The 27,607-nt window shown below is 34.8% G+C and overlaps 1 protein-coding gene across 4 annotated transcripts in view; it reads right to left on the bottom strand.

Annotated features, from left to right (window-relative positions):
• Positions 1-27,607, bottom strand: part of LOC115443189 (protein spire) — a 210,742-nt gene that overhangs the window by 20,451 nt on the left and 162,684 nt on the right. For all 4 annotated transcript variants that reach the window (XM_037441670.1, XM_037441668.1, XM_037441669.1 and 1 more), the window contains exon 9: positions 6,415-6,530. In XM_037441670.1, coding sequence (XP_037297567.1) covers positions 6,415-6,530 — 116 coding nt within the window. The remainder of the gene's footprint in view (positions 1-6,414; positions 6,531-27,607) is intronic.

Genomic DNA, 27,607 nt, shown 5'->3' with positions numbered 1-27,607 from the left:
TTTGAAAAATTTCACCCTTCGCCACTGGACTACACACTGCTGCTTGGCGGCAGAAATAGACATTGCGGTGGTAACCACACGGACTCTCTACCACCAGTGAATTTCCAAGAGTGTCATTGGATTGACTCGTTGATTATTCTTTAATATTTTAATCTTATTGGCGTCAACAAAGTGCAATTTCTATTCATCTAATATTCACTTTCTATACTAAATTTAATTTTGTTATACAATATCGTGTTTTGTCAACAAATCGTCTATTCAACGGTAATTTCCTATGGTTATTGTAGTATTAACTTCGCATTTCACACTCCAATTATTCAAATGTTGAGACTTATTAGCAGTATATAGATATAATATCAGGCATGTATTATTTATTGTCCCACTGTTGGGTACGGGCCTCTTCTACTACTGACAGTGATTAGGTTTTAGTCTAGCACGCTGGCCTAGTGCGTTCCCAACTTAAAAATAGTCTATACTAGTAGCTTTCTATTAGTGAGAAAAATATCAAAATCGGTTTAGTAGGTATTGAGATTATCGCGTGCAAACAAACAGATATACATATTATTTACATATTAGTATATGTATACATCATATAGCAGCTAACGACTGATGTTACCTAATAATTTGTATCTAATAGTTTACATACTCCTCAAGGAACAGAGATTTGACATTTTAATGACTTTAGTTTATATAATTGGCTCCCAAAGTCGTCCAGGTGGACCCCCAAGAGTCCACGGGAGACTCAATAGGGGTATTTTTGTTGTCGTAACCAAAAAATGGGGGTTCATAATTCGTAAGCGGGGGTCAATGAAAATGTATCTGGTTTTGATAGTAAAGAACTAAAATATTGACTTGACTTCACCTATCAATATAGACAGACAATATTTTAAAAAGCTCAGCGATAATTAGCTGCGGAAACTTGCATATTCTGGGGAATAAGGTAGAAATGTAGCTGCAGGGATGCCCCAGAACTAACAAAATTTTGAAACTGGTCTATGACAAACTTTGGAACCTCTGATTTAAACTCTGGATAACGTTGTGGACTGTATCAAATCTAAAGGTTGATACAGTTACAACCGTTTGTAAATTTTATTGTGCTGATTTTATCATTTCAAAATAAATAAATGTATACTAAACAAATTGCATACCAATTCTACAATAAAATAAATGTATACTAAACATATTGCATACCAATCTATATATATAAACATGAATCCCTATTTCCCTTGGTCACGCCATCACGCGTGAACGGCTGGACCGATTTCACTATTTTTTTTTTGTTATGTTTATTATTGTCAGGAGAAAGTTCTTATGAAAGAAAATATTCAAAAAATTCAAAAATTTGCGCGGAAAATTAGAAAATTTAAGAAAACTTAACGACAATATTAATTTGATATAACTGTCAGTGGTTTAAAATAACTGTCAGCGATCGACAGAATGCGCGCGTGCACACATAGTTAAGACAGGACAACGTCTGTTGGGTCAGCTAGTTCTACAATAAAAATGGATACAATATACCACACCGCAGCAATAACCCAAATTGAACGTGCTAAACGTTGCCCTGTTAACCTTTCAATGCGCACTTTATTTCTAGACTCAGGCCGGTCTACTTGACAGAGATACGATATTTTAACTGTTCACTCCACTCACAACCTTCGATTTACATATTTCGCAAATGACCAGTCATGCTAGTGGTAGGATATATTTTACATCCGCCCGCATAGCGACCACCGTACACAAGGTGTTAAAACCCGCCATAGCGGCCGACGTGTGTCGCGTTCCGGGATCAGCCTGTGTATATCCGGTTCCAACAGGCCGGCATAATTGTGTCGACTGTCGAGGGGTAATCATCTCTCGTCAGTCGACATTCTATTGGACCGCATTCCAATTACCATCAGGTGTAGTTGTCTTTGCCGCGTCAGTATAAAAAAATGTATAAAATAGATGACATTAAAATGTGGGCTCAAAGTAAAAGTATTACACCTAAATATGCAATTTTAAATATATTATTTGTCCGGGAAAATCTCCGGTTGTATCTATTGTGACCAAAACTTTAATGAACAAGTTGAGTATATTTACAACAAAATTTAGCTTCGTTAGAGACATTTACGCAGGCGGAGTCGCGTGTGTAACCTAGTAATTCATAATTGCGAAAACATTGCAAACGTTCTCTTTGATATACGTCTGTTGCAATTGAAAGGACAAATCTAGACTTCGAAAAGCTCCACGTTCTATATAGCAACATATTAATATCACGCCATTCCCTTTACAGGAGTAGGTAGAGATGGAACCGACCCACATTAAGTAGATTGATTTCATGCCATATAGGAGGCTATCTAATTACCATTTAGAGTTCATTAGAAAGAGATCACCGTTAAAGAAAATTATGCAGCCCCCCCCCCCCCCCTGAACATCTTTAAAACGTCAGAAGAAAATTATATTATAAAAAACCGCAACAAAATCCGAAAAATAGTTTTATTCCAATGTCTAACATTCGAGTAAACATAAGAAATCATTATGTAATTATAATTTAGATAAATATACATTATTATTATTATAACTTTTTATTTAGAAAGTGTTCTTCACATTATTATATTTATCTTAAAAACATCTATGCGTATCAAAATATATAAAAAAATTAAACATTCTCGTATAAAAATATAGAAAAAGAAACACCTTTGATGGCGAGCCTCAAAACGCAAACCACTGGTATTTATTATTATCATTACCATTACCCAACAAAAACCAAACCCTTACCACCATTCGTAAACGTCACCACGACAAACATAGCACGTTGTTCAAAATAAGAAAAACGTTCCAAGCAGTTACGCAGTTTAACTACCAAACTTGGTTTGTATCAAGTCATTAACTCGTCTACACGGCTCCGTAGTGATTGCGGCCGTCAAAAAGTTTATTGCGAAAGGTTTGTTACGAGCTTTAATTTAAAGCTCACGTGATCACAAACCAATCACAAATTTATAGGTATAGTAATAATAAATACGAATAATAATACCTATAGCTTACTTATTATACAAAGTCTAAACCGCGTCTATCTGTCTGAGCGCGATAATCCCAATAACTACCGAACAGTTTTCAATGAAATTCGGAATGGATATAATTTGGGACCCTGGGAAGGATATAGGCTATTTTTTATCCCGGCAAAATATATAGTGAGACTTTTATTCCGGAAAACCTCACGCGGGCGAGCCGCGAGCGTAGTCAATAATTATGCAATGATTGACTTAATAGCCAAAGTCGCCATACTAAAATATAAGTCTTAAAATTTGGTTCTCTTGTATGATGATTCTGACTGGTTTCGTTTCAACATTCTACTGCCTTTTTCCACTCCACTTTATTGGTGGTAAGTCTCTCGTATGTGTGGAACTGTCGGGATGGGAACCACCGTAATGTTTAAATCTGTTGCCATGCATTATTTATTATACAAGTGCTTTTGAGTTCGAAAGGATATTCTAGCCATTAACTGGCCATTAATGTTAGCTGGTCTTTCTATTCGTAAGTATTTGCTAACTTTCATTCTCGAACAATCTGCACTAAATTATTGCATTAAAGTCTTCGTTTCTCTTTATAATTGCTTCCTATAATATCCTGGTACATATATTGTTACACAGTGTTATGTGCAAAGAACGTCTGGGGTCACAAAAGCACCATTAACCAAATGAATTCCGCCATTTTCCAAGCATATTCCAAATTCAAAATTTAAAATGCGTGAAAACCTAATTAACCCCGCGGTATAATGTGCCATATAAGAATGCGTTACTTTGTACGCCACGCCAATTTTAATCCATGAATATATCATGGTAAAAACCGTCTTACCACTCAGATATTAATGTACAAAATCGCTTCAAAGGAAACTGGGGCGTGGAAGCCTTGCGATATATGTTTGAACAACTGTGCCAGTTTAAAAGGATACATTTTTACTGTTTGGTGTTCTAGAATTGAAATTCAAAAAATCTATTGGTTTCGTTAAAAATAATGATTATAGTTATTGATTTCGAAGACGTTTTTAGCAGATTTATTCGTTTAATAGCAGTATATATCGAGCATACGTTATGAAAGGATCTATGCTGGCCAATACTATTAAGTTTTATTAACAATAACGTTTGAAATTGGAATGATGATTTTTTTTTTTTATTTAACTTAAGGCATAGCACAGAACACAATCATTATAAACAATAGATAAGCACTAAATTACATTAAGACTAGATTGTCTTAATGTATATAACAATTGATATTAGACAGTCGCTTTAGTTTGAAAAACGCTCAATTTCTGCTGAATGTTATGCTAATTTCATCGAGTGGTTAAAAGGGCAATTGAGAAGAGCGTGGTGCGCAGATTGGCAATATTTGATAAATAAAAATGAAATATTCGACATTGAAATGTAGGGCCGGATTTATAGTGCCATTTTGATGTTGCGTTAATAAAAAGAGGCAAAACAATCCAATGTAAATATTAAATTTTGTTCTTGATATAAATGCAAAAATTGGTGTTCAAGTTTGTTAGATATAAATTCAGAAACTGTTGGTTGGATCCATGTTTATCACGTAAATGGACAAGTTGTTTCAAGTAATATGATAGACTAATTAGGACATCGGCTGGTTGCTTAATTATTACATCATGCGAGGCGATACTTCTAATGATCTTAATTGTCTGTTTGGTTTTCTAATTTCCTTTACTATTGAGATTTCCTCAAGGTTTTCCATTAATTGCGTACATACTACTCATGATATAGTATTAAGGCGATACCTCAAGGTCCATTTTCATACATTTTGTTTCAACTTTAATCTGGGTAACTAAACAAGTATTGGCAAGTAAAAAATTTAATATGACGAAATTTTAAAGGCCGAAATATCCATGATTATTAATTATTTTTACGTTTTTCTTTCAACTGCGAGAACTAATCACTAACTAGACGTGAATTTTAATTCTTTACTTGCCAATACTTGTTTAGTTACCCAGATTAAAGGTGAAACAAAATGTATGAAAATGGACCTTGAGGTATCGCCTTAATGTATAAAAAATAAGTCGTATAAAAATATAGAACAGTTAAAATACAAACATCAACGCAACTAATTTAAACATGTTCTAAATAACAAATTTAAAATTATCAAGTCCAACTTCCTGGCAAACAACCTTTTTTGAATATCGAACGAGATACCAATTCGAATGTCGAGAAAAATATAACGTTAATTATAGCGTATTCGATTTACAAACACGCGGCCAACCCTGCCGGCACGTAGTGACAATCGCTTTATTATACGCATGACTGGCACAAAATACCCCGCTCTTACAAATGGTATAAGACATGCTATTGTTGGTGGGTACGCTTGATGTCAAAACTTTTTATGTTATTCAAAGTTAATGACTGTTGGAACAACGTTCTCATGCTGACTATTATATGAATATAAAACCGCGTGAAAATTACGTTTCCAAAAATGTATATTTTATTTTTCATAGAGTAACATTCTTCCAACCTGCTAAGTATATTTTAAAGACTAGCTTTGCTTGCGACTTCGCCCGCGTGAAGAAGTTTTCCAGGATAAAAATACCGCTATATATTTTCCTGGGATAGAAAGCTTATAAGCTTCTCAGGGTCTTAAACTATCTCCATACCAAATTTCACAAAAATCCTTTCAGTAGATATTGAGAAAATCGATAACATAAAGACAGACGGAAAAGAGGACTTTGTTTAATATTATGTATAGATATTCCTTAAACAAGCTCAAATTTGTTTTACAAAACTGTTCCAAAATAAAATGTGACAACAAAATTCTACGAGTAAGATCACTAATTTGCAACGTGGGCGGTACAACTTATTATTTTCGGCGACCTCAAAACTACACTTTATTTGTAACATAATAGAATAACAAATTAGTTTTTATGTTTATATTTCTATTTAAATTTCACACGTCAGTCTTTTTGCAAATATCAGTTATATCAAAACACTATAAATAAAGTAAAGCGCTATAAATAATAAAGCGCATTTAATATCTATTTAGTAAAAATAACCGTTATTTTATTTTTGAAATTTAAAGATTGTCTAATCATTTTAGATCTCATTTAAAATAATGTAGCAAAGTAGTGATATTCTAACGCGACGCGACTATTACAAAAAAGTTACGTTTTTTTTATAGATCTGTGGCATAAACTTTAGTAGGTTGTTAAAAATCAAATATCATGACCAAGTTATAATACTATGACAATACTTAACTCTTTTTTATCTCAAGATTCATCAAATCATGCAGGAAAAAAGCACTTATTCACCATGTAATTAGGTATGGCAATAATATGGTATGGCCTTAATTTAAATTTTTCATCGTCCAAACAGTTCACGCAATATTCATTAATAAAACATATCCGTTAAAAATCTCCTAAAAACAATCACTATTGCTTACCTCAAGATTATCGAAATCGACTTTGATGAGCCTCCGTTGGGGCTGGGCGTGTGGCGTGACGTCACCACTCCGCCGCAGTTCGCCACCACCCGGCCCACTGCCCGCGCCACTCGTAGCTGCAACAAATTAACTCGTTAGCCGGGATACTGAAATAGAAAATCTCTACGTAACAAATAATCCTGTTGTTCTCTAATGAGAAGTTGAATGTGGTGAAAGAAAGACTGATGGAAAGAAGTAGAAAATAACCGAAAGCAACGTCGAGAGAGAACTAAAATATTAAAACCGCAAAAAAAAACGAAACATATGTTAATTTTAATGTATAACATTCGCGTAAACCTAAGAAATCATTATGGAAAGAAGTTATCACAATGAGGTCGACAGCGAAAAGGACGAGACTGCGTTCTTTTGCCTGTCAGTAGGTTCTTATTTTAAATAATTTAATTTGTAACTATTCAACGGCTAGCTTATTAAATTAAACCTTTTTTAAATAGGAGGCATAATGCTGGAATAGTATTTACACACAGTCGAACAGTCAGTAACAGTGTCAGTAACATGTATATATATATATTTTGTGACAACATTAACATTTTATTTAATATTATAGGTTATCGGAAATAGAAAAGGGATTTTAAGTTTTCACAATTTACTAAACAGTTTAAACCACTTGAAGTATTTAGTTCTAAATCTTTCTCATCGGTGATGGTATATAATAAGAAAGACCAAGGTAAACTATCTAAGGATCTCAATAGTCGACATTATATTTAGACCCCTGTTCTCACGAGTAGCAAATTGAGCTTGACATTGCCTTGCCAAAAAGAAATATATTTGCAAAACTTAGCTTAGTACATCTAGTTAAATTTCAAATCGCCATAAAACTTTTGTCTCCGTATCAATAAACGTTTTTTCTTCAAAAATATACCTCCAAGGAATTACTGTATTTTAGATAAAAAAAAATATTGAAGTAAATGTGTAAAAACGTTTTGTAGTATCGAATTTGTTCAGCTTCTGGCTGACTACAACTGAACTTAATCATTCCTGCTCCCATTACCCACACACGCGTAATAACTCCTTATAGCTGGGGACCGAAATAATAGGCAGCAGTCATAACCACAGACTATAAAACAAGTAAATGGATGTCTGAAACAGATTGCCAGCGTAAAGGGGCATATTCCCCTATAATTCAACCCTACATAATTTATTGCGAATGTACATTTACAGACAGATGGATTTAAAAGGTTTTCGTATACTATTAACATTATAGGTGCCTACTTTATTGTAACAATAAGTTACGAAATGTAGATGTAAAATAAATGTAAATAAGTTTCGAACAAAATAAATATCAATTAAAAAAAAATAATTATAATTTGACACTCCCTAATGCCACTACTCTAAGAGAATTCTTCGTAGCGACATGATATTTTCAGTTAGAAATACATCCACGCTCGCGCCATATTCACACTAAACTAAAAAAATTATAAAAAATAAATCGTAATTAATTAATAATTTTTAGCTCAATGTTCGCAGAAGTAGATTTAAGCCTATTTTAAATCTGATATAATATTTGGAATAGTCGCATAGTTCGTGTGGTAATATTGTTTTGAAACATGAAAATTCTAAAATACGTGAAACAATTATTGGTGGTTTTTGTGTCTTACTTAATTCAAAATAATTCAATTAATAAAGTCAAATATTTGGCACGTAACAAAGCTTCATTTGTTATATAAACAAGCCCAATTCGTTGCAATGACATAAATTTAATTGAAATCCGAACTCGTGGCGCGTTCCATGAAAATCTACGTAAAATGTCAACGAAATGCCAAAGTTCGGATTTAAAGGGAAACCTTTGAGCGTCCGTTACACAATTCCATTTTATTCCAATCGAGAATTGTTCTGACACCGCTGATATTAGATGTACGAATGTCCTTTAGATTCGGAGTCGTGCCAAATGCCATATATTCTCAAGTTTCGAAATTTTTTAGTATTTGCGGATACGGATAAGGAATCACCTGATTGATTTCCCCATGGACACTCACAATACCACATGCATCATGGATATGCTGTCGGTTTTAAGGAAAAAAATATGGAATAGAGTAACGAGAGAATTGTCTGGACCGACCTCCCTCTCTTGCGAAACACAAGTTTAATTTATCAAACCAATTCATTCATAACATTCCGCGCCAAAACATGACATCACTAATAAAAACAAATGCTTATTGAATGATATCAGATCGTTTCACAATCATCGTAATCAAAGGGCCCTTGCACGCGCAAATAATTTTTAATAAAACATCATTGTTATCTTAATAATGGAGATAGGTGAGAATGGATAAATGAGAATGAAGATGTTTTTAAAATTGAAGCTTGGATCGTATTTAGGACGCCTCTAATGGTCATTTAACCCTAGAACAGGACATCATTCCTAAGATCTATACAGAAGAAACAAAGCTTCTGAATCTGGGAATAAAAATCGATGAAGAAAAGTATAAAGCATATCCTCGTCTAATATAAAAATGTAATATACATAATATAATATCAGCCCTGTATTACATACTGTCCCACTGCTGGGTACGGGCCTCATCTAAGAGGGATTAGGCTTTAATTCATCACGCTGGCCTAGTGCGGATTGGTAGACTTCACACACCCTCAAAATTCAAATAGAGAATTTCTCAGTTATGCAGGTTTCCTCACCATGTTTTCTTTCACCGTTAAAGCAAATGATAACTCACAAATACACACATAATTTTAGAAAAGTTAGAGGTGTGTGCCTTTGGTTTTAACCTGCGGACATTCGTCTCGGCAGTCCCTTCCATAACCAATTAGGTTATCACCGTTTAGCATGTCACCGCCTTTTAATATACTAATGTGTAAGCACTATAATGTAGCATACGTCATACAATGCGTGTTGTGATACATTGAGTAACCAGTGTCGTAACACAGGACCCTGCAACACACAACGATGCAATCAGCTGTGTTATTTTTAATTCACGAGGTTCGTTCACAACGTTACGTAATTTTCGTGGTAACCATTGGTTTATACCACTCTCAAATCAAATTGGTCAACTTGTATAAATTGCTTGAATATCTGTGTCGGATTTGTTGGTTATAGAACTATTATTTGTTACAAAACAATATCGTGAAATGTCGGAGTATTATACAATTATAGCCCTTAATTACATTAGTAAGATAGCAAATCTTAACTAACCTGTATTTTGGATTTGTTCAAAATACTACTAACTTAGACATAGTAAAGCGTCACATAACCAAATTATTAAAACTGATTCCTACAAATCAAAGACGTAGTTACAATACTTTACCCACATACCTACATTACTGATTACACACATAAATAAAATAAAAATATGATCGCCCTCACGCACCTGTATGAACAAACCCGTGGTTACTTTACCACTCCAATTCACTTTCACCGCCCTACGTGATATATCACACAGACGGCCTTCAACATTGCCACTCGCGATGCCTTCGCGAATTCTTGCGAATCATTAAATTCTTTTGTTTCTTTTTTTGTATAATTCCGCACTAAGGAACTGGATGGTCGCTTCTATAATTAGTTTTTATTATTCTACATGTTTAAAAAGTTTCACCTATAGTAAGAAGAGATAAGCTTGTTTAAAAATGGTTTCCCGCCATTTTAATAAACGATCCCAATCGCTTTTTCGATCTATCTCAAAAATCGACCAATAGGAACAAAGTTTTTTTGACATGCATACAAATGACTCTCTTTGATTGATCAGTCGGAGTCGGATTGACGATTGAAATTGAGATCGTTTATTGAAAAGATTTGATCACTTTTTGATTTATTCGCAAAATTAAGTTTATTCCAGGACTTAGCTCGTGTCTAACATGCTAGATTCTAGAATAAGACGTTACATTTATACGCGAGTCCGTTTGGTTACCACTGGTTTGTTAATTTCTGAAGCAAATGCAATATTTTTTAAGCATTACAAGAATTAACTCTAACATAAACAAGACGGACAATTCAATGTTTGAACTTCATAGTAAATCAGCCTGTCACCGTTCGTAGTAAACGAATGCCTCTCTAAGTGAGCGTCAACCATTTTTTTTTTTTTTCGCAGGAATAAATACCTTATCTCTACCGCCACTGGGGATGAGTGGAACGGTTATGTTGGTTTCATCGGTCTTGCCCAATGTCGACACTCGGGTGTATATACTCCCTCTCTGAAGCTATCTTCAGCAGTCCTGGATTTGTAAATAGGTCGTATAGGCCGCAGCCTATGGGCGGCAGCCTCTAAGGGGTGGCAGATTTCAGAGGACGCTCACTCGATTTAATTAATTATTCATTTATTTATCATTAGTGCCTTCCTTAGCACAAACAAATGGAAAATTATTAAGTACTTACTTAATTTAGAAATTTACATACATACATACATATGTATATATGTATGTATGTATATATAGATAGGTTTCTATCTACATGGGTCGGAAAAATTAAGTGGCCTACTCATAAAAAATATAAATCCGGCACTGACCTTTATCCGAGTGAACATTGGACCGAGTCCCTAACCCTATGTACCTCTTACACCCGCATATCAACCGAAATCCGCGGTGGAGCGGCAGCCATCCCAGACTTGAGCAGCCCGCAACCATCCGCATAATATTGCTACTAAATATTTACGAACAATAGTGTTAATTAGGCATAAAAGTTGCTTACGTTTGTTATAAAACCTCAGCAATTACGACAAAATTAGGCCAACTGTCAATCAACAACGAAACCGCAAGCAATGCGCAAATTTCACACCAACCTTAACATGTTTATTGGCGCCAACAGACGACCATTATTAAATCACTGTCAGTTAATAAATCATTAATATTCCTTTGAAAGTTGCAACACTTCTCAAGGCCTTTTGGAAACTGTGTTGCCATTAATGAGATTAAAATGGCTTTTGCTCGTTATATCTTGAATGGTTAATAATCTAGTCGTTTTTGCGTAGGCAATGCCGAACAGAAGGTTAGATCAAAAATTAATATTGTCCTTTAATATATTTTAGGCAAAGGCGAAAAATTGTAAAGCCTAATTTATTTAAATTGGAACTCATTGGTATTCATAGATAAATATTGTTTTTCAGTCTTGGTACTTTAATAAATTTTATCATAGAAAATCACGTAAATTTTTTTTTAAAGACTTTCCCGCCCTTATACCCGCCACTGCAACTCCTGTAAGCCAAGATCAATGGCACGCATTTTATGACACCGACCAGTGAAGCTAGACAAGTCTCAGAGAAAACTAATATGTCATTATCCCGCAACGAAATCAATCAATTAGAAAGATAGGGAGGAGTTGGAAATATTAATTGTCCACTTCCCTCCAGAGCAATACGGGTGACAATGTCAATTTATGAGTAAACTTCGCATCAGTTTAAAAATAAACTCAAAAAGGTCACATCTATTCCAAAAGATTTATAACTTCAGATCGCGCCAAGAGAAAATTCTATCTACTATCTCTTCAAGCAACGAGTCGTATTTAATTACCTAAAAGGCTTCAGTCAATACACAAGTTCAGAATGACGCAATTGACTGACCCCTGACATTTCGACGCGTACCGAGCCACTAGCGAAAGCGAATTAATTAATGCACAGGAAATTACATTCAGACTTAGTTAAAGCCGCTTTGATATGGACGCGTGTTTTAATTGACACGTACTGAAATAGTTTACTGCGTTAATACGATTAGTAAGTAGCATGTAGGTTGTTTAGACCTTTGGGTCATACGTGTTTGATAGTGTATATAGAAATGGTTGCTTTAGTGGCAAATTTCTCTTTGCTGTGCAAGTTTCGCCGCTATTGCTCTTTTAACATATTTTATTTGAATGTATGATAATACAGCATCATATTTCTAATACAAAACTTATTTATATAGATTTTTAAGTAAGGTGACGGAATTACATTGAAAAATTGATTGAATGCGCTGCCAAAAAAAAAAATCTTTTTTCGAACTCAATTCGGATTGTATTTTGTTTCCTGGTTGTATCTTTTATATAATCATTAGCTTTCGCCTACAACTCCGTCCATGTGAAAAAGTATTTCTGGGATAAAAGTAGCCTATAGTACACAGGAATAATGTAACTTCCTATCAGTGACTTTTTTCAAAATTGGTTTATTAGTTCCTAAGATTAGCGCGTTCGAATGATCTAACTGCTGAAAAGCTAAAAGCTAGAAAGCTTTATATATTACCATAAATTAGTACATTAAAATGAATAATAATAAAATTTTAACTAACGCTTTCCCCTCATCACTTGTACCATCCATAGTCCTCTCCGCTCTAGTTACAATTTGGGCCTAAATTTCATCTTAATGCCACCCTTAATTTTAAAATTACACGATGTAAACGAGAGACGAGCTAAATTCAAATTAAATATTCCTGGAAATATTAAATAAAGCTCTTTCTCGTGAACGTGCCAGAAATTTCACGTAGAAATGGGAATGGAAATTAAATTACGTTTTAAAGAGATTTTTTGGTTGTTAGTTTACAACTTTGCGAGATTTCATAGATATCGTTATTTTTTTATATATTTTTTTTATTGCTTGAATGACGAGACGAGCTTGCCGTTCGCCTGATGGTAAGCGATACGACCGCCCATAAACAGTAGAAACACCATCCAACAACTTGAATTACAAAGTATTGTTTGATATTTCACTGGGCTCGCCATCCTGAGGCATGAGATGTTAAGTCTTATTATGTCCAGTAGTTACACTGGCTGCAATTTCCTTCAAGCTGGAACACAACAGTGACTTCACACTAATGCTTGGCGGCAGAAGTAGACATTGGTACCTACCCAGACAGACTCTCACATATGAAAGACCTACCACCAGTAAATTTTGCCGTCGCCATAGCGGGATACCAAATAAATCTGAATGGGTCTGAAATGATAGTACAACCTTTCCCTCAATTACAGAATGCTTTGAAAATATAATTTATCAAGCAAATAGTTTGCTGGTGGTAGGATATATTTTATATCGGCTCGGATAGCGACCACCGTACTCAAAGTGTTAAAACCCGCCATAGTGGCCCACGTAAGTGTACATATCAGGTTCCAACAGGCCGGCATAATTGTGTCGACTGTCAAGGGGTAATCATCTCTCGTCAGTCGACATTGTATTGGACCCCACTCCACTTACCATGAGGTGCAGTGACGTCACCTTACAGTGCACGTATAGAAGCAAGTATATTTTAAAGTGCTTCAATCGCCTTCGTGGTAGCACAATCAAAATGGACTGTGAACCAAACGGGCTTAGGTTCAATCTAGTGGGACCTATAATATCTATATAATATCTACTTAAATTTCTAACCATACCGCTGAGAATAGACTAATTACTTGCCAACTTATTATAACTTTGCCATACTAATAAAGCCTGTACAGAATTCTTTATTCGTAGAAATTATTTATTTTGAACTTACTTAATAAATCCCTTAATTAAACGGCAAGAGTCTATAATTCTCCAATGGTAAACTTTATGCCTATATGTTTAAGGCTACTTTTACACCGAGAGCAAGACAGAGTCTCAACTAAAATCAACATCATCTACAGCCTTTACAAGTTGATACTGAACATAGTAGCGGCGAAAGGTCCTTATAAACCCATTCCTGCCGGCGTCCCTTTATGTAGAATTAATGTAAAATCTAATTATCATTAGAACGATTTGAAGACCACGTTTATACATACTAGTACCTATATGTTGTGTCGGATTCCCTTTCGAACTTTCCACCTTTCGCCACTGGAACATAGACCTCCCATAAACAATTCCAGGCCAGCCTATTACAAGCTTGCAAACGTCGAACAAATTTTCAATAATCGATCCCTATCGCTTTTCGATCTATCTCAAAAATAGACCAATCAGAGCAAAGTATTTTTGATAGGCTACAAATGAGTTATTTTGATTGGTTCATTATCGGAATCGGATTAAAGATTGAGATTGGGATCGCTTGTAAACACTCCGTATGTAACTTCAACAAATATTTTCAGAGACCGCGTTATTACATGTCAAAAATTAAGTATTGTTGCGTGTTGGTATGATTGATGGTAATTTGAATAATCTAATAATGTTCTTTACAACTATATATTATAAAAACGATATTCTCTTGCGTGTTATACGTGAAGATGAACCGCGCGACCGTGTCTACCTTGATCTTTGCCTGAGAACACTAAGTAAATTACGTAATAAAGGATGATCAAACCTGAATGCCGCAGGCGTAGTTGTATTTCGGTACGACTGGTGGTGCTCGGGTTTGAATCCTGAGTCAAGTGATATTGTGTTAATTTGTTCACCATCACCCCGGAATTTGGATTTTTTCCCCGATATGGCGATAGACTTGCCTCTAATATATAATATACTTGTTGAAAAATGGATACTTATTGCACTTCTGCCTACCACTTCGAGGATAAAAGGCGTGATTATATATGCTAAACCTTATTTATTATCTATTTTTTCCGTCTCTCACTTAAAACTTTCGCGCTGTGTCAAGTGAGGTAAACGAGAAATATTCTATTTTTATCAATATCGTATTTAAAAATAATCTCTACCTCTATTCATAAGTGACTTATGATCAATAATATTTATAAATTTTCTAAATTAGCAATTCAAATCTCTACTACGAGCTACTAACGCTATGCTTCTAAATTGGTTACAAATTAATTTTATTATAATCATTGATGTTTCTAGCGCTACATACTTATAAACATAAACTCACGCCTTTATTCCCGAAGAGATAAGCAGAGAAATACCCAACCACGCACACATTCCGAAGACCTGGTATCCGTCCATATAGAGTAAGAACGTATCGCTATATCTACCACAAATCTCAAACAAATCAGATGTTTATTAAAATTAAAAACTCACACATTTTCCTCTAGCTACGAATCAAACCGGTACATAACTATTTACAGTCCAAGCAGGCTAACACTAATGAACCGATCAGAAAATCATTTATGAATATTCTCTTTACAGCCTTCAGGACAGCTGGTAAACTGCTGAACTTATTCTCCCCTAAATATTTCCAGACCATCAGAAGCTACTTGCATCACGTTCCTGCGACCTTTGCGAAGTTTTTGTCCACCTTTATGTTGGTTAAATAATATTAAATGATAACATTTTCACGGTCAAGTAGTGTGCGATAAATGATATTAATTATGGATGCGAAGGATATCCCTGTAGTTAGTACAGTTGCTAGGTAACATGACGCATTGTGAAATCAAATCCGTTTAATAAAGATATCAGGGTACGTTTTAATTCTATAGAGCTATCATTAACCTTTCCAGTAATATGTAGTGTAATTTTAGATTAGGTACCATTACAGATTATGAACCTTAAAATAACGACCATGGAATAACACGAAATAGCGCAAATATTATATAAAAACATGTAAAAATCATTTATAAATTTACATGCCCCACGACCAAAATATCGGAATAAAATATTCCTTATTTAGAAAAAGAATTCCTCAGAAAGCCATTTACAGTGTAAATAAGAAAATGTCTGCAAGCAATAGTACAGTATAATTAGTGTTGTAAAACGCGGGACAAACAGCCTCGGGTGAAACACGCGGCTAATCATCCTCAAACCCTATTTAGTACATTAATTAATTTTATCAAGACAGGAAAATCCGTCACGACTGAAATAAAGCTCAAAAGAACCGTATGAAATAAATTATTTCGTGTATATTTTAAATACTTACTCTGTTGTATTTATCATGGAATTAAATTATTAATCATATTATGAAAATATATTTTTACTGGCCCGTATTAAAGAATTTATTATGCTTCTTTAATACCGGCCAGGAATGTAATTTACTGGTCATAGCGGTGGCAACGCTGCCCCAGAAAGCCTTGTCCTGCGCGACGTCCAATGCTGGCTCCTCAGGACTTCTTACGGGTTCAATCAGCCCGGACACTGGCCGAGTGCCGAGCAGCAACGCTGCCGGCGATACCTTTGAACGCCGCAGCTTGACTGAAGTTTAAATCCGAGCACAAATTCCAAATTAAAATTTTTGTTTCACTTCTTTTTTGTGTTCGTTTGTATATTATTATTCAGCCAGTTATAATTAAGAATTAATTGTCTTTTTTTATCAATCAATCACGCTTCACCACCTATAGGCAATGACCCGTAAAACCCAGCGCTTTATAACACAATAAAACACATCTGATCGCAGTGCGACAGGAATAATAACGATAATTAAAATAACTGCCAATAAATATGATAAAATTTTATAACACTGAAAACGAAACGCGCGGTAATTTAACACACTCAGGTTTTTAATTCACAAAAAACTCATGGAAAATTTGCAAGCGATTTGTAAATAATGAAAGCGCGTGCTTAGCTCGTGGCGGTCACCGCCATATTGCTTCTGGGGGGTTGTTTTTACGCATGCGCGGCAGCCCTTGGAGGGTTCTCTGGAACTGCCACCTCATTTCCATCACGCACGAAACAATTGCAAACGAACCATGTCGGTTTTATTCAACTGTGATTAAAGCGTGGAGCGTGCGAAGCGGGCGTTGGAGTGAAAACAAGTAAATTCTCACGTGAATTTAAAGTTGCGGTGTGATATTCGGATTTGTTTGTTTTTGAACGACTGTATTTTACGTACGTAGTGTTTGACGTTCGCATCCATTCAGAAAGTAGACAGCATTGTTAGTGACCCCACGTGGGTTTACAACCTACTTACTAATTAAATAAAGTGCTCTAAACGATAACTAATAGAATATGAAACGAGAAAATTGTATTATTTTTGAGGTAAAATATGAATGGCTGATTCTGTATAACACTTTTTTGTTAATTAACCGAGTGAGACCTCCTTTCACCAACGTGGGGTCATAGATCAAGTCGATCCGTTGTGGATTATTTACTAACATCTCATGCCGTCACGCTGTAACCCCAACGACGTAGGCAGAGACGCATCAAGTGCATTCAGAACATTTCTATATTTTCTTCACAATCATATTTACAGTTTACAACCTTTGTGAATCGATTAGTGCTAGGTCTCTGTTCATCCCGTCATTTCACGGTCATTATAATACGACGGCAACTGAGAAGCTTTAACTTAACTAACTGTAAGTAATTAAGTTCTTAACACTAACTTGAACGGTTTACTTTAGTCTTGGAGTTTACAAAACTTATTTCAATGAATATGAAACATGAATGTTCGCACGCAAAGGTATTGTGGGTGGTTTTGAACTTTAAAGGAGTTTTAATTGGGTTTTTGCGTTCAGCCCACGGAACACAGGAATATTCCTAATAATTTCTTATACGCGAATGTTAGACATCGGAATAAGAAGAGTTTGAGAATTTTATCGCGGTTTTTTATATTATAATATTCTCCAGACGTTTCGAAGACTGCATCCTTCATGGTCTCGAGGTGGACTAGATATTCCTGTGTATACATATTATACCTATGTCTGTTCCAAGATCAGCCTGTGTATATTATATATTCGATCAAGTCGGCATTGTGTCAACTGACTATCACTGTTAAGTATCTTTGTACATTGTTTCTGTGCCTGATAAAAAAAAAAAAAAAAAAAACTCTTGACAGTCAATACTCCATGAGGACACCACCCCACTTACTATCAGACGAGTTCCAGGATCAGCCTGTGTATATCCTATTACAAACTAGTCCGCATTGTGACTGTCTTTATCAAGTCTTGGCAGTGGATTCTCCTTGAGGACTCCACTCCACTTACCATCAGGTGCAGTGGAGGCACTTTTCCGTACACGTAGTCCTGTGGTCGAGTCGTGCTGTAGACATGTAAGAAGTGCTGTGGTAGAGTCATATCTACAAAGCTGGATAGGCTCGACTGTGGTAATACTATTGTCCTACTAAATAAGACAAATATCACCTTACTGTTGCATTTTGTGGAAATCAGACTTACGACAACCCAAATTTCCACTTTCACACGGTTTTCCTTATAAGAAAAGTAGTCTATTATGTATTCTTTCCCCTGGAGGTTAGCATGGCATTCACACTATTTACACTTAAAATGTAAATGAAATTTTATTTACGACAGAATAGGTTTCACTATGAGCGTAGTAAACACTGCAACACCCTTGGCAATTTTCCAAACTTAATGATGAAATCACTCATAGCCGCCATATTTCCCACAGGATTACCGTGTTATTATGCCTAAATGAAGCCTGAATGACATAAAAATAATGGTAGAAAATATCATAAATATTCATTAGCATGCAGTAAATGTTTACAGGTGGACTTGCATGACTTCTTTAACGTTCTTTGGGTGAAGCAGAGATGTAACAATTCAGGTGTATGTATATATACTTAAATGTTTCTAGAAATATTTACAAATAATGCAACAAAGTTATTTAATTACATTTTTTAATGTAACAACCCTAATTCCTTCGATACGATACGAAAGTTCCAGAAAAGTCGAAGCGACCTAATTAATTCTAATACACGTGTTCTCGATCTAAATTATAGGGTTGTCCAGTGAGTTACGAGGGTGGGGGACACTTGAGACGCAGAGAACTAGCTCAAGGCCAATTCTATTAGACGGACCCGGCTGTATTGTAGGAAATATACGCGATTTTCATAAATACTTAAGTATTTCTTCTGAAGTTATTTTATTGGACTAAGTTCGTATAAAAAATAGTACTAGGTTGTATTTGTGTCAGATTTGCAAAATAAGATCATGCGAATTTGAATATAAACTGTCTTGGCATCATTAAGCACTGAAAACACCAACGTTCCAAAATCAAAATAATATCAACCCTAGATTAAATAAATACTTTTTTAATTCTTTAATTTATACCAACCAGCTTTCCAGAGATAATAGCATCCTACAATAAATACTGGCATTAATATTCCAAATTCAAATTACTCCATAAACCCATTACGTTTTAGATTCTGAATTCAAACAGCCAGGAAATGTTCGTGGCCCAGTATCACGCAAGAAGTTGCAACAGCAGATATCAAGATAAGCACGGTCCATTAGGACAATGGAGGCCGGAGCTTGTGAACGCTCAGCCTTGGCTATTTATATGCAGGTGAATGTGGAGTGAACCGCAAGCTTACTTTTGTTCAAAAGCTCGGCCGTTTATTTACAGCGTTGTTTGTTGATAACAGCTTTAATGATGGATGGAATGGGTAAATAGAAGTAAAACGCAGTAATTAAATAGCTGAAAGAGCTTTTATCGATGTGATAGAGGCCTTGTTATACCAATTCTAGAGTAAACATGATATACAAATTCGCGTAAACTATTCTTAGTGTAGGAGTAACGTTCAGCAGCTGCTGAGAGGCTGATTAATAGATTTGTTGTCCTATCGGTTTAGTTCTCCAACTCACACACTATATAAGAATGTACTAAACACCAATAACTCCGAAGAGATTAACATACAAATATTATTGGTTACACTACAAGGACTATACTTACTAACATAACAACAATAACATCGGCTCTATATTATATACTATCCCATAGCTGAACACGAGCCACTACTACTGAGAATGTTTTAGGCTTTGTCCATGACGCTGGTTTAGTGAGGGTTGGCAGACGAATACCTTTGAATGGACTATAATCATATAAAATATTTACGGATAATTTTTCCTTATGTAAGACATCGAACCCACGACAGCATTTACCTGATCACCCGCCACGAAGCTATAAGAAAATCGACATACTATTTCGAAGTAATAAGTGGTAATCGAAATATGTAAGTAGGAATCGAATGTATGACCTCGTCTCAATGATCAATGTACCGTTAGTTCTGCGCTACCACGGCCCCTTGTTATTGTACTATCACTGCTCTCGGACTTAGAAAAAAACTATTGATTTCGAACAACTTTAGGATGGTACAAGTTATAAACTTTTGCGACCATAATGTTATAAAATTCCATCCTGTATACATCTATCGATGAATTTAATTTCGAGGTCAAAATTCAATTCTGAGGCATTCATTTTTTCGGTTAGAAGAAGGCAAATTTTAGATAATCTACCATATGTACAGATATTTACGTAAATTTAATTAACATTAATTATAAACTTCTATCATATTTGTACGCCCTAGTCGTAAAACATAGCAAGCTACTACTGAAACATATATGAGAACTGTATTTACCTATGTTTAACAATGATTATGATTTACATTTCCTTAATCGGATTAGTCACCCGCAACTAGCTCAACCACATTGAGCTGTACCAAACGCGTTTTTTGTGTCCACTTATTTCATAATTCAAATAATTTTGTTTGTTTTTGTTTTGCGATTGTCAAAAAAATGGCGGACTCGCGACTAAGGAAATGAGATCGATTTATAACCCGAATATGGTGCCACTTAACAAAAAATATAGATACTTATTTTATTTTTTTTATTATTTTGTACATACATACATACATACATAACATCACGCATTTTATCCCCGAAGGGGTATGCAGAGGCGCAACTAGGGCACCCACTTTTCGCCAAGTATGTTCCGTCCCATGATGTGATAGGGGGCGAGCCTATCGCCATATCGGGCACAAATTCCAGACTCCGGGCTGATACTGAGCAGAAAAACCCAAATATCACTTTGCCCGACCCGGGATTCGAACCCAGGACCTCAGAGCGCTATTGTACCGGACGTGCAATACAACTACGCCACCGAGGCAGTTTGTACCCTTAATTAAACGAAAATATAGAGAAAGCGGTTCAATCAAAGATACAAAGGATATCCAGCCGTTACTGTCTCCGGCCTATCCGACAATTCTAATTAGAATCCACCGTCTGACCGGACACCGGATATGTTTATGTAACAAAACAGCTTATCACTTGCAAAATAAAATTAATCTAGATTATGCAATTAATCTTAATTCCTTCACGAGTATTATTTTGATTGTAGATGTGTACTAATTGTTGCATGACGTGAATAAAAAATATTTTGTACGCAAGTCTTTCATTGGAAAGTGACTGATACCTGGGTTTTGTTAAATGTTTTATTTGAAAGAACGTCCATATAAACTGTTTGTTCAAAATCTGGAGTTAGAACTAAAGTTCGCTGCAGCGCTGAAACACCAATCATCGTCTAACCACACTTTAAACAATGCTAAAGCGCTTTAAAGAGAGTACAAACAAAATGGCAACCAATACCGGATTGCAGTACACTACAGTTGAACACAATGAATTCGATACGCCAGATCTAGTACGTAGTATTTATATCGATGATTATCGTTCTTTGAATTATTATTATAATCGTTAATATAATGCAAACACATGAATTTCATATTTTTATTTGCCCATACTAAGCATTAATGTAAATTATTTTTTTGCATTTACTGCGCAACTAATCGCTCATGGCTTCTCCCACAACCCGCCCACATTATCATTCCGGCTCTCAAGATAGCTTTTCTTGAAAATAGCGGGGCGTGTCTGGCTTGTTTTTTGCAAAACATTATTGAGCTGTATTCTTACATCACACGGATGGTAGCAAATTTCCTCGTTCCAAGAAACATTTTGGTACACTAAAATACGATTAAGTTGAGCTGTGACAACTCGTTCTAGTTTCGTATTTCTAAAATGAGTTTTAGTTAAAGATAAAAATCTTGCGGAGAAGCAAAATACATTGAACTGCATGTAAGTATACTTTGCGATGAAATTTAAGATATACCTAAAACCACATAAGGCCAAAATCCTACTTGATCGGAGGCCTCTTCGATCGATAGGGTCTTTGCTAATATATCTGTTTAAAATTTTAAAAATAAAATCAACTACATCGCATAAGGCCTTTTCTTTCTTCTTCATCGAAGAGGTCTATACCAAGCAGTAGGGTCCTTGCTGATATATCTGCATGTATCAGCAAAGAATGAGCCCATTCCAACTTCAAATTATTGGAACAAAATTACAAACTTCTTACATATTATAGCATCAATTATTATCGGTTTCCCTTATCATGATTACTAAGAATTATCTAACACATAAATATGTTATTCAAAACAGGTGCATTACTTATCATTTAACTATTCAAATATGTATTTAACATGAAGCATTTAATTCACGTAAACAGCATATTAAAAAACAAATCGGAACAACACCGTTTGTTAAAAAACTATAACATTATGTGAAGCCAAAGTTGAGCCACTGGCGAATATTATTATTATTATCTCTTTTCTATTATTATTTACTTAGTACTTAGTATATTATCCCCTAACCCATCCTCCTGACTTATTTATTAATTATTACAAATTCAGAAACCTATTTTCTTGCCGTAATGTTTCCCTAACTTTATTTGTCATTAGCATAGCAAAGAAGCACAGTGCTTGTAGCCATAAAAAAGGGCACAATGGACTTGTTTCCAGAGCCATAATAAATAAATTATTAAAAAAGTCATAAAAAAAGTGAAGCCACTAGCAATCAATTTCAAAAATGGAACGTAGGCAGAATGACAAATAAATAATGTACCTTATTTGTAAGTATTTATGTTTCTTTATATCACGCAACGTAGTTTTCGAGTATTTTTTTTAGTATCTTTTGAAAAGTAATAAGTCTTCTACTCTGTATTAATAAAAATAAAAAATACGACATTTCGTGTTGACGGTGGCGTTTCTTGGGTATTTTATATTCACGAAACACATTCCGAAGCGTTGGTAATATTATACCAACTTCCTTTAAAACTGTTTACATTCAATAATTATTATTATTTTGCAAACTTTTTGCTTGTGAGTTTATTTGATCCAAGTCAAAATTTGAAAATTGTTATCGCCACAATGGCTTAGCGACAGTACGGTTAGACTATGAAATTCGAAGTCTTGGATTCGATTTTTTAACTCTAGCGATATTTTGTGATCATTTCGATTAAAACTCTATATACTTTTAGTATGTATCTGACATTAACTTATAAGGGAACTGATGACGGACTCGTCACAACTCTGCCTGCCCTTTACCATACAATCGCAACCATACGTTACACTAATCCAGAGCACTATTTAACCAACACTAAAACTTTTATATATTAATATATCAAACAATGCCATTGTTCATAGATTCACTCCAATTATGATTACTTGAGAAAAATCTACATTCACCTAGGAAGCTTAGTACTTATAGACATTTCATAAATACTAGACTATTGTGAGTCACGCTATCTTTGAGAGGTTGCATGCCAACTCAGTTCATTATAGTAATTATGACAATTATGGACATAAAAAGAAAATAATAATGAGCTTTAAAAACGTTGAGTTCTTTATTCTTGACAGAAACAAAAATGTTTTTCTTAATCACGCAATGTTTCTAGTAGGCCGACATTCAGTTAATGATGCTTACAGGCAGAGATAAACAAAATAGTGTTCCTATCTGGATGGACTCTACAAGAGGCTTTCTGACAAGTTCAATAGAAATTTACCTAATTTCGGGATTTCCCAATGCCCTACAAAATTATTATTATAAATAAAAAAAAAATAGAAAGCAAATACGTACTTTAAAATAGGTGTTTTGATTTTTCGACGAACAACAAACACATGTAGGTCAATAAAGTATCACAAAAGACTCCAAACGTATCAATTGTAGATCCTCTACGCGACCTCGAAAGGCCATTTCTTTGTTTCCACATCAACCTTATCGCTATACAAATAAGAGTGACATTGCAGTGTGTAACAATTTCGACCGGTTTTACACTTAACAAATATTACGTGTAAATACCACTTGGCCGGCACAAGGCTAACAAGCGCTCTCACGGAAATAATTGCTTTCAAATTTGCAGTACGATACGTCTCGATATGTAGACTATTTTAATTGTAGGGCTGGTGTGTTTTCGCCGACTGCGAAAACAGGAGGAGATAATTTATCATGACTAGCCTGGATAAAAATAGATTAAGTATTATCTGACACTCGTACTAGCAACGGCAATGCTCTGAGGTCCCGAGTTCGAATACCGAGCTGGGAAAAGTAATATTGTGTTTTTCTCCTCAGTCTGATCTGGATTTTATGTCCAATATGCCGAACTAATTACCTCCTATCACATCATGGGACGGAACACACATGGCGAAAAATTGATGCACTGGTTGCACCTACCCCTTTGGTGATAAAGACGTGACATGCGTTTGTTTTATTTTGTTCTGTATAAGTATTATCCATGGTGGAAGCAGAAAAATTATCAAAGAGGGTTACTTCCGGCGGGACGCTGTCATTTTCCATAAAACTCAGAATAACATAAGTGCAATCATTAACTGTGTTAAACAAAGTAGAACAACAATGTATGGATTAGAACGTATACTTTGTTTGCTTATATCGAATTGCACTATTCTCTACGGTATTTGATTTATGATTGTATCTTCGCTTAACATTGTTAATTCATTTCCGATTTTTACGGTTAGTTGAGAAATCAACTTTATACACGCAGGTAAAGGAAGAAATAAGTCACTAACTGATGAGTACCATTCCTATTCCAGAAGGATGTGTTACTATCAGAAAGAGGATTTCAGACTGGAAAGTAATGAATTATTTAAGCCTATAAGGCAATTTAACAACGAAGCCTCGTCAGTTGTCTATGGGTTTTTTGATACCATTCTGGTTAAGCCAACCTATTCATGATTTAAATTTTAGGCAATGGCAATGGTACTCCAATTAAATGCAAAAAAAATCTAGCAAAATACAGACACCATTATGATGCTTTGTTTCTGTCGAACCTTTTGCTTGTTAACTAATACTTAAATCAGTTAACCTCAAGAGGTTCTATCTATCTATCAAGATAGGAATGTCATATTTTCCAACCGCCAGGTTTTTGTTATAACCCAACAATGAATTAAAACTAAAATCGAAACGAATGCAAAATCTCAACCAATACACAGAACTATTAAATCCTTTTGAATAGTAATAAAAAAGTAGAACCAATTTATTTTAGACTAGATAATTTCAGTTTTTGCTCCCTTATCTCGTCTCATCGAATGCATATGGCATTGGCATTTAAAATAAACTATTTCCATTCTAAATGCAACATTCTAAGAGAACTATAATCTGGTAGAGCACAGCAAGGCCGTTTATCTGGAATATATGTCTGAGCATAAAGATAATGACCATCAGGTCTTTATTCAATTTTAAACTGCCAAGCTTGGAATAGACAATTGGCCTGATGTAATTTTAATAAGCAATAACAAAATAGATGCAATTACGATGGTCAATGGAACAAAGAAAGAAAGAATTAATTTTTACAAACTTAAAGCTATGAAGATAGGTAAACTTAATTAAAATGTAATTTTTGAAAAGGTACATAAATACAACAGTCAAGTAAACTATGAATAATGCAGTATGTAGTTTTTATACAAGACAATTCCAGATTACCATTTACTAATATACCTAATGATACCGGAATAAAGAAAAATACTGATAACTATTACAACACAACAAATAGGTACTGGGGAATCCTTTGGAATTCCGCTGTGCGCCGGCAACAGATAGTTATATCCGTTTTGTGCTAAAACCTAGCAGTATTTAATCGAAACATCCACCTAAGATGCAACACTTAAACTTTGTCTTTAATCGATTTATGATCCTATAGCTAACTCTGTGCTATGAATAAAATTACAATTCATCTTGAATCTTCAAAATAAAATCTCAGAAACTCAGAGACTTCGATGACTTTTATGATGAAATGGATATTTGTGATGAGCACTGGCCATCAAGAAATCCACTTGCTCGTTTGTCTATAAATCTAGAATTTACCGTGAGAGATTGATCAGACAAGAGTAACAACTTTGGTTATAAAATGAGATTCAGATCTGATTTCGATGGCAATGATGCAACACCATTGTTCGTAGAAGTCGTGATGAAGTAACGGTGAGATGAGAACGCACGTCCCACAAAAACGTGCTAACTTTACCGGAGCAGTACCGCTTGCTCTCAACACAAGCGATAATGTGCGAAAATACGCGAAGCATGCACACCGTGTGCGTGTACTACATACGTAAGCACGAGTAACATCTATCTTAGTCGTTGGAACTGATTGATATGAGTTAATTAAAATGTTTTATCTGTGAAATAGAACTAGTTTAAGGATTTTAACGCGGTTTTTCGTATTTTATTCTTCTCCCGACATTTCAAAGACCGCAGCCTTTATGGTCACGGGGTGAACAAAGGTATTTGTTATCCGAAAAGTTAAAGATCATCTACCTACAATATACAATAACACAAAATAAAAAATATTGTATATATTTGATTCAAATTAAGGTAAAAATCGAAAAATATCTACTTATTCTGGCAAAATTGAAGTTAGTAGTCGGAGACTGTGTGGGTACTCTAACATTCTAACGTGTTGAAAACACGCAACAAGCGCGCGTATCAAAAACATCTTAACTCGTTAAAAGCATATATGAATAGACGCTTCGTTTAGCGTTTTAGCTCATGTAACAATTTCTTCAATACGACATTGCAAAAATCAACCTGGAATTAATGAAAGCAACGTGCCTCATCATCGGAGGTCGTTTATTCATCTGTCTGATAGCTTATGCGGTCAAGGAAACCACTTGGAATTTCGCCAGGCCGATGTCGACAAACACTATTGCTTAAATTTGAGTGCAGTTTGAATATTTTTACTGCATTGATGTCTGACAGTAAATTAAAGTCAATTCTTTTAAACTGTTATGCCATAATCAATTAAGATTAAATTTTACATACATCTTAATAACGTTATGTTTGTGTAAAACTTCAGTCCAACGCTTAAATATCAAAACAAAATCCAAATTTTGTCGGTAAAATTCGTGACCGTTGCAATATTTACCCCATCATTCAAATAACCAATTATGTCATTAGATCGAAGTATTTACAATTTCTGTTCCCTCAAAGACAAACTCAACATCATCCAATACTATATTATTAACAAATTGCACACTCGGCACAGAAGTTCATTATCTTAGATGCAAAACTACATCGTTAGTGTTCGTTCCCAACTCAGATAATTGCTTCTGTGAAACTTTGCCCTTTGCTATTCGCAATACTTTTGAATCGTAATTGACTTACGCCATCGCATTGTTAGTCGTGAGTTATGATGCATCTTGGATGTCCTTCGTTTCATAATTTAGATATGTTTCGGATATCATCTCTGTTTTATTTACAATATTCATCTAAATTTGCGCTCTTTTAGACGTTCATTTATTTTAAGTTCCTCTCATTGATAGAAGATAATGTTTGTTAATAATTTCAGTTAAATTTGACTTAAGTTACTTTAAAAGACATCTTCGCACTTATATTTAT

The sequence above is a fragment of the Manduca sexta genome, chromosome 23 (assembly GCF_014839805.1).
Source record: "Manduca sexta isolate Smith_Timp_Sample1 chromosome 23, JHU_Msex_v1.0, whole genome shotgun sequence".
Classification (NCBI taxonomy): Eukaryota; Metazoa; Arthropoda; class Insecta; order Lepidoptera; family Sphingidae; genus Manduca; species Manduca sexta.
The sequence above is the reverse complement of the archived record's forward strand: the minus strand, read 5'-3'. Positions and strand labels throughout refer to the sequence as shown.